The 8974-nt window shown below is 21.8% G+C and overlaps 1 protein-coding gene across 3 annotated transcripts in view; it reads right to left on the bottom strand.

Annotated features, from left to right (window-relative positions):
• Nucleotides 1-8974, bottom strand: part of LOC117179683 (polypeptide N-acetylgalactosaminyltransferase 5) — a 149264-nt gene that overhangs the window by 34642 nt on the left and 105648 nt on the right. For all 3 annotated transcript variants that reach the window (XM_033371707.1, XM_033371706.1, XM_033371705.1), the window contains one exon: nt 3564-3882. In XM_033371707.1, the coding sequence (XP_033227598.1) occupies nt 3564-3882 (319 nt within the window). The remainder of the gene's footprint in view (nt 1-3563; nt 3883-8974) is intronic.

An 8974-nucleotide genomic window follows, 5' to 3' on the forward strand; every position in this document is an offset into this window, starting at 1 on the left:
TTTCTTCAATTTTAAACCATTTTACTTTCTACTGTTGATAATTCAATCATAAATTTTCTTCAATGATCAATAATTGTAAATTCAATTTTAAATTTTCTTCAAATTTCAAATTTGAAAATTGAATTTTCAGTTTTCTTCAATTTTAAATTTTTTTTCAATTTGAAAATTTGAAAATTAAATTTTCAACAATTAATTTTCAGTTTTCTTCAATTTTCAAATTTGAAAATTGAATTTTCAACAATTAATTTTCAATTTTCTTCAATTTTAAACCATTTTACTTTCTACTGTTGATAATTCAATGATCAATTTTCTTCGAAGATTAATAATTTATAAATTCACTTTTTAATTTTCTTCAAATTTCAAATTTGAAAATTGAATTTTCAGTTTTCTTCAATTTTAAATTTTCTTCAATTTTAAAATTTGAAAATTAAATTGTCAACAATTAATTTTCAGTTTTCTTCAATTTTCAAATTTGAAAATTGAATTTTTAACAATTAATTTTCAATTTTCTTCAATTTTAAACCATTTTACTTTCTACTGTTGATAATTCAATTATCAATTTTCTTCAATCATCAATAGTTGTAAATTCAATTTTAAATTTTCTTCAATTTTCATTTTTGAAAATTGAATTTTCAACAATTAATTTTCAATTTTAAACCATTTTACTTTTTTCTGCTCATAATTCAATTATGAATTTTCTTCAATGATCAATAATTTATAAATTCAATTTTTAATTTTCTTCAAATTTCAAATTTGAAAATTGAATTTTCAGTTTTCTTCAATTTTAAAATTTGAAAATTAAATTGTCAACAATTAATTTTCAGTTTTCTTCAATTTTCAAATTTGAATTTTCAACAAGTAATTTTCAATTTTCTTCAATTTTAAACCATTTTACTTTCTACTGTCGATAATTCAATTATCAATTTTCTTCAATGATCAATAATTGTAAATTCAATTTTAAAATTTCTTCAAATTTCAAATTTGAAAATTGAATTTTCAACAATTAATTTTCAATTTTCTTCAATTTTAAACCATTTTACTTTCTACTGTCGATAATTCAATTATCAATTTTCTTCAATGATCAATAATTGTAAATTCGATTTTAAATTTTCTTTAATTTTAAAATTTGAAAATTAAATTGTCAACAATTCATTTTCAGTTTTCTTCAATTTTCAAATTTGAAAATTGAATTTTCAACAATTAATTTTCAATTTTGTTCAATTTTAAACCATTTTACTTTCTACTGTCGATAATTCAATTATCAATTTTCTTCAATGATCAATAATTGTAAATTCGATTTTAAATTTTCTTCAATTTTCAAATTTAAAAATTTAATTTTCAACAATTAATTTTCAATTTTCTTTAATTTTTAACCATTTTACTTTCTACTGTTGATAATTCAATTATCAATTTTCTTCAATGACAAATAATTGTAAATTCAATTTTAAATTTTCTTCAAATTTCAAATTTGAAAATTGAATTTTCAGTTTTCTTCAATTTTAAATTTTTTTTCAATTTTAAAATTTGAAAATTAAATTGTCAACAATTAATTTTCAGTTTTCTTCAATTTTCAAATTTGAAAATTGAATTATCAACAATTAATTTTCAATTTTCTTCAACTTTAAATCATTTATTTTATTTTCTACTGTCCAATTATCAATTCAATTATCAATTTTCTTCAATTATCAATAGTTGTAAATTCGATTTTAAATTTTCTTCAATTTTCAACAATTAATTTTCAGTTTTCTTCAATTTTAAATCATTTATTTTATTTTCTACTGTTGATAATTCCATTATCAATTTTCTTCAATGATCAATAAATGTAAATTCAATTTTAAAATTTCTTCAAATTTCACATTAAAAAATTGAATTTTCAACAATAACGCGGGTTTCCCGAAAAGAATAGTTCCAAATTGTTTCGAATTATTTCGAAATAATTTTGAGAAATAATCGAAAATGGCGCCATATGCTTTTTAATAATTGGATTGAATTATATAAGAATAAATTGTTTCGAGTTATTTCGAGAAATAATCTAAAATGGCGCCATGCGCTTTTTAATAGTTGGATTCAATTGGATTATATGAGACCAAATTATTTAGAATTATTTCGAGATAATTTCAAGAAATTAACGAACATGGCACCATGCGCTTATTAATAATTGGATTGGATTATATAAGACCAAATTGTTTCGAGATAATTTCGAGAAATAATAGAAAATGGCGCCATTCGCTTATTAACGATTGGATTTAATTTAATTGGATTATATAAGAACAAATTGTTTGGAGTTATTTAAAAAAATAATCGAAAATGGCGCCATGCGCTTTTTAATAATTGGATTGGATTGAATTATATAAGACCAAATTGTTTCGAGTTATTTCCAGATAATTTTGAGAAATAATCTACAATGGCGCCATGCGCTTTTTAATAGTTAGATTCAATTGGATTATATGAGACCAAATTGTTTCGAGTTATTTCGAGGTAATTTCCAGAAATAATCGAAAATGGCGCCATACGCTTATTAATGCTTGGATTGGATTAAATAAGAACAAATTGTTTGGAGTTATTTTAAAAAATAATCGAAAATGGCGCCATGCGCTTTTTAATAATTGGATTGGATTGAATTATATAAGACCAAATTGTTTCGAGTTATTTCTAGATAATTTCAAGAAATAATCTAAAATGGCGCCATGCGCTTATTAATAATTGGATTCAATTGGATTATATAAGACCAAATTGTTTCGAGTTATTTCTAGATAATTTTGAGAAATAATCGAAAATGGCGCCATGCGCTTATTGATGCTTGGACTGAATTTAATTGGATTATATAAGAACAAATTGTTTGGATTTATTAAAAAAAATAATAGAAAATAGCGTCATGCGCTTTTTAATAATTGGATTCAATTGGATTATATAAGACCAAATTGTTTCGAGTTATTTCTAGATAATTTCGAGAAATAATCGAAAATGGCGCCATGCGCTTATTAATGCTTGGATTGGATGATATAAGAACAAATTGTTTGGAGTTCTTAAAAAAAAATAATCGAAAATGGCGCCATGCGCTTTTAATAATTGGATTCAATTGGATTATATAAGACCAAATTGTTTCGAGTTATTTCTAGATAATTTCGAGAAATAATCGAAAATGGCGCCATGCGCTTTTTAATAATTGGATTGAATTATATAAGACCCAATTGTTTAGAGTTATTTCGAGATAATTTCAAGAAATTAACAAAAATGGCACCATGCGCTTATTAATAATTGGATTGGATTATATAAGACCAAATTGTTTCGAGTTATTTAAAAAAATAATCGTAAATGGCGCCATGCGCTTTATAATAATTTGATTGGATTGAATTATATAAGACCCAAGTGTTTAAGAGTTATTTCTAGATAATTTCAAGAAATAATCGAAAATGGCGCCATGCGCTTATTATTAATTAGATTGGATTATATAAGACCAAATTGTTTCGAGTTATTTCGAGAAATAATCGAAAATGGCGCCATGCGCTTTTTAATAATTGGATTGGATTATATAAGATTATAAGATTATCAAATGAACTTACCATCTAAAATTAAGTTTCCAATTGAAGCCTCCCCACGTCATATCACTGGCTGTAATATACTCAAAGGTATCGTCGCTAATTACGTCGATAATGGGACAAACTACCGTCGTCCTGTCGTTAGCTATTCTGGCAAGAAGGGGTTCCAGCCAGCCCTCGGTGCACTCACAGTGAGCGTCCAAAAACGTAATTACTTGCCCCTTCACGTGCTTTGCGCCAAGCAATCGAGCTCTAATTAGTCCCGACCGTTTTTCCGTACGATATACGTAAGTTGGTACGGGTAACGTCTTTACATAATCTTCCAAATCTTCCTTCAAATGTTCTGCGAAAAACATTTTCACAGTTACATCTTGGAATTTATTTACAAAATTTGTCCACTCAACTATTTCAGGGAGCACAGTAAAGAAGGGACCACAACTAAGAATTTCAATCAATTTCTATCTTTCACAATTTTGGACATTTCTATCAAAATCTCTTCATCGAGAAATTTTGTATTTTCAAGCTGGCAATTCGCGGGATGATTTCAAATTTCCGGTCATTTCTCGGAAGATAAATATATTTTAGTTAAAGACTTGTCATTTTAGTTGGAACATTTATCTTCTTGGTTGAAAATAAATGTTTGAAAGATAAACTTTGATTAATCCAGTTGAATATTTTATAATTTTACTTGACATTTTATATCTTTGGTTAAAAATTAATTTTTTTAAATGAAAAATTGAACTATATGCAATTTATGGTTGATAAATCATCTATTTTGTTGAAATTTCATCTTTTTCTGGTAGAAAATTCATTTTTTTGGTACAAAAATAAGATATATTGCAAATTCGTTATCTTTGTTAAAAATTAATGTTTTTAACTGAAAATAAAACTATTTCATTTTTGCTTGAAAATTTATATTTTCGTAGAAAATTAATCTGTTTTTGTTCAAAATTCAATTTTTCCAGTTACAGATTCAATATTTGAATTGAAAATTCATCACTTTTCTTTAATATTTAACTATTTTGTATAACATTTTTTTTAATTTTTGCTTGCAAATCTGATTATTACACTTTTGATTGAAAACTGATATTTTTTATTTGAAAAATGCAACTATTCCAGTAAAAAAAAATATAATAATTATAAAAATTCATTGTTTTAGATGAAAATTCACCTTTTTAGTTGCAAATTATTATTGTTTAAAATAAAAGTTTAACTATTAACTTGCTAATAGCAAATTAAAATTTTAAATTTAACTATTCTATGCTTTAATGAAAATTTATTTTGTAGAAATTTCATCTTTCTTTGGTAAAAAATGAATCGGTTTGTTTAAAAATTCATGTTTTTGAATGAAAATTCGACTGCTGCTGTTAAAAATTCATCACGTTAATTAAAAATTCATCACTATGATTAAAAATATAAATATTTCTCTGAAAATTCGTTTATTTTTTTTTGGTTCAAAATTAATTTCTTTAAGTGAAAATTTAACTATTTCATCGTTGATTGAAAATTTATCTTTTCTAGTTTAAAAAAATCAACTATATGAGAGAAAATTGATCATTGTTTGTTGAAAATTCATCACTTTGGTTGAATATTTCACTATTTTGTAAATAAATTGTTTCTATGTTTGATTGTAAGTCTAATTACTCCACTTTTGATTTTGTTGCAAATCGAAATATTCCACTTTTGTTTCCAAATTTATTTATAGTTATAAATTCATCTGTTTAAATAAAAATTATTTTTATTTTTTGTTAAAAACCAGTTTTTGTAAGATGAAATTCAACTAATCCAATTAAATATTCCAAAATTTTAGTTGAAAATTCATCAATTTGGTTTAATATTTAACTGATTTGTATACACTTGTTGCAAATCTAATTATTTCATTTTTGATTAAAAATTTATCTTTGTGGTTTAAAATTCGAAAAATTGGTTCAAAGTTAAATATTTTTGTTAAGAATTTATTTTTTGCTGTTGAAAACTCTACTATTATAGTTAAAGATTCATCATTTTAGATGAAAATTTATATTTTCACGGCCAAAAAAATTAAAAAATTCTAACTCTAAAGCTAATATTTTTTCCATTTGAAATAATAAAAACTGAGCTGCAAATAATTTTAAGCAATTTTAAAATAGAAATATTAATATTTGAAAGATTAAATTTTTCTTATAGAATGAATACTTTTTAAATTATAAGTTAAATTATTTTCATTTTAAATAGTTTAAAAGTTCTTAAAAAACTTTAAAATTTTATTTAAAAATCTTGAAACATCTACATGCTGTTTTAAATATATTCAAATGTTTTTATTATTTTTGACATTTTTTCCGAGATTCTAAAAATCTTTTAAAATATTCCGATTCTTCTCAAATTTTTTTCTTAAATCCTGCAAAATTAAAAACAATTCCTTAAAATTTTCCAGATTCATTTATGACCATTTTAAAACTATTTTTAAATCTTTTTGAATATTCGCTTAAGATTATTTTTTCAAATTAAAATGTAGTTTTCAATTTTTCTAGGAATCTTAAGAAAGTGTTTTGTTATTCTTTTTGAAGCCTTTCATAATTCTTAAAAAGCTTCAGTATTTTTTTTTAAATCTGCAAAATACATATTTTATTTTTAAAAAAGGCTTTTCGAAATTTTGACGATTCCAAGGCTTTCTATGTCAAACAATTTAGTTTAAAATTGTTTATTTTTGAAAATTTGGTTTCAATTTACTTGACTTGAATGAACAGTCAAATATTGCTCAAAATTCAATAAATAATCTTTTTCTTATTTCAAAATTTTTAAATTGAATGGGTTTAAAATTGCATTTTTTAGACTGAAATAATATTTTAAATTTAATAAAATCCTTTAATTAGGAATATATTATTATGAAGTTATTTTTAAGTTGAAAATAGTTAATAAAGTTTTAGTCAGACGTTCACATTTTTATAATGATTCAAACTTTAAATTTGATACCGTTTAAATTTACGTCAAAATCTGAAAATTCTTGAATTTTTAACAGATTTAAAATTGTTTTTTTAACCATTAAAAAATGTATTTATTTTGTCTCGTTTATGTATTAAATAAAAATGGTTTTTATCAAAAAAATTTTCAACTTTAAACGCTTTTAATTTGTAATTATTCAAATCTTCAAGATAGCATTTTAAAATTGTTGAAAATAAATATATATATATATATATTTTTTTTTTGTAAAGTACTTTTATGTTAGAAAGTTACTGGATTTAAAAATTTGGTTGAAAATTCGTTTTCTTGTTGGAAATTAATGTTTTGACTGAAAATTTAATTCTTTTGTTTTTGGTCGAAAATTTATCTAGTTCGTCGAATTCAACTGCTTTTTATTTTAAATAATTTTATTGATAAAATATAAACAACTACATTTTTTTGTTGACAATTTTTTAAAATGAAAATTCATGAATTAATTGTTCAATATTCTTTTTTTTTTGTCGAAAATTAATTTTTTTCAAATCAAAATTTAATTATTTCATTTGACACTAACTAAAAATTGATCTATTCCATCAAAATTATTTTTTTTTAAATTAAAATTGTACTATTTAGTTTTTAGTTGAAAATATATTATGTTTAGTGGAAAATTCATTATTAATTTCTTAAGATTCCTAGGAAAATTAAATTAAATATAATAAATTATAAAAAATGTAATAAAATTAAACATAATTTTTCATTTTGAAAGATTCTTTGAAAATAATATTTTAAAATGTTTTAAAAGTTTAAAAAAATTTTTCAAAAAATAATCTTGAAGATTTGAAGGAAACTTTTTACAATTTGCACAATAATTTTGAGTATTTTCAAGGCTCTTAAATTACTGAAATTTTGTCTAATCCAGTGAAATATTTCATAAATTTAGTCAAAAATTTATCACTTTTTAAAAATATTTAACTACTTTGTATAACTTTTTTTGTTGCAAATCTAATTATTTCACTTTTGATTTCAAATTGATCTTTTTGGTTTAAAATTTGAAAACTTTCGAAATTTTGTTCGAAAATTAATTAATTTAACTGAAAGTTCAACTATTCTATTTTCGGTTAAAAATTGATCTTTTTCAATTAAAAATTCAACTATTTGGTTAAAAATGAATATCTTGCAGTTTAAAAGAATTTAAGAGAATTTAAGAATGTATGATTTTTAATAATATTTTTATGGTTCAGGTTATATCAGCGGTTGAATATAAATATTATTTTCTAGTTCAGACAATATCCAGGAATTACAGTGTTTCATATACAAATTTAAAATTTTCACATTTATTAATTTATTTTAAAAAAAGTGTTTAAAACTTTAAGAGACAACTTTTTAACAAAATACTGGAATTTTCAACAAAATAATCGAATTTTTAACATCATAATAGTTGAATATTCAACCTAAAAAGATAAATTTCCAACGAAAAAGTGTCATAGTTTATATTTTAATCTAAAAAGAATGAAATTTATACAACAAAAGAAAGAAATTTTAAAACTAAAAAGACGAATTTCCAACAAATAAAGATTTTTCAATAAAAAAATAAATAAAAGTTTATCTAAATTATTGAACCTTCAAACCAGAAGACAAATTTTCTTTACAAAAATTCAATTTTCAAACAAAAAATATTACTGTTCAACAAAAAATTAATTTTCCACGAAACTGATGCATTTTCAAGCAAAAAAAGGACATTTGAAACTAAAAAATAATTTGTTTACAAAAAAAAAAACCGAATTTTTAAGTAAAAAATATATAATCTTAAAAAGTTCAATTTTCTGTTAAAAAATGAATTCTAAAAAAAAAGGAATTATTTTCCACTAAACATTTTCAACCAGACATACTTCAATAATACTTCAATAAAGAAAAATTTCACAATGTAGTTTAAATTTGACCCAAGTAGTATAATTTTTAATCAAAAAAATTAAATTTCAACAAGATAATTAAACTTTTAACCAAATCTTTTAAACAAATTAGTTGAATTGTCAAGAAAAGAAGAATAAGTTTTAACCAAAAAGTTGCATTTTCATTTTAAAAAAAAATGAAATTTCTTCTATAATAGATAAAGTTTTAAATCAAAAAGATAAATTTTCCAAAAACGGTTTTCACGATTAAAATATCAATTTTTAAACAAGAAATAATTCTCTACAAAAAAATTGAAATTTTAATCCAAAAAGACGAATATTTAGCCCAAAAAATATGACTTTTTCTTTACAAAAAATATTAAATTTTGTACTAAAAGAGATGAATTTGTAAAAAGAATGCCCAATTTTTTTATAACTAGAACTTTCATCCAGAAAATATTTTAGTTCATTTTTCAACACTAAAATATAAATTTTAAACATAAATTAAATTTTGTACGATATAGTTGCATTTTTATCCAAAAAATATTTATTTTGTACTGAAACATATGAATTTGTAATAAAAAAAAAAACATTTTTTTTTGTTGAACTTTCAACCAGAAATTATTT

The sequence above is a fragment of the Belonocnema kinseyi genome, chromosome 9, assembly GCF_010883055.1.
Source record: "Belonocnema kinseyi isolate 2016_QV_RU_SX_M_011 chromosome 9, B_treatae_v1, whole genome shotgun sequence".
Lineage (NCBI taxonomy): Eukaryota > Metazoa > Arthropoda > Insecta > Hymenoptera > Cynipidae > Belonocnema > Belonocnema kinseyi.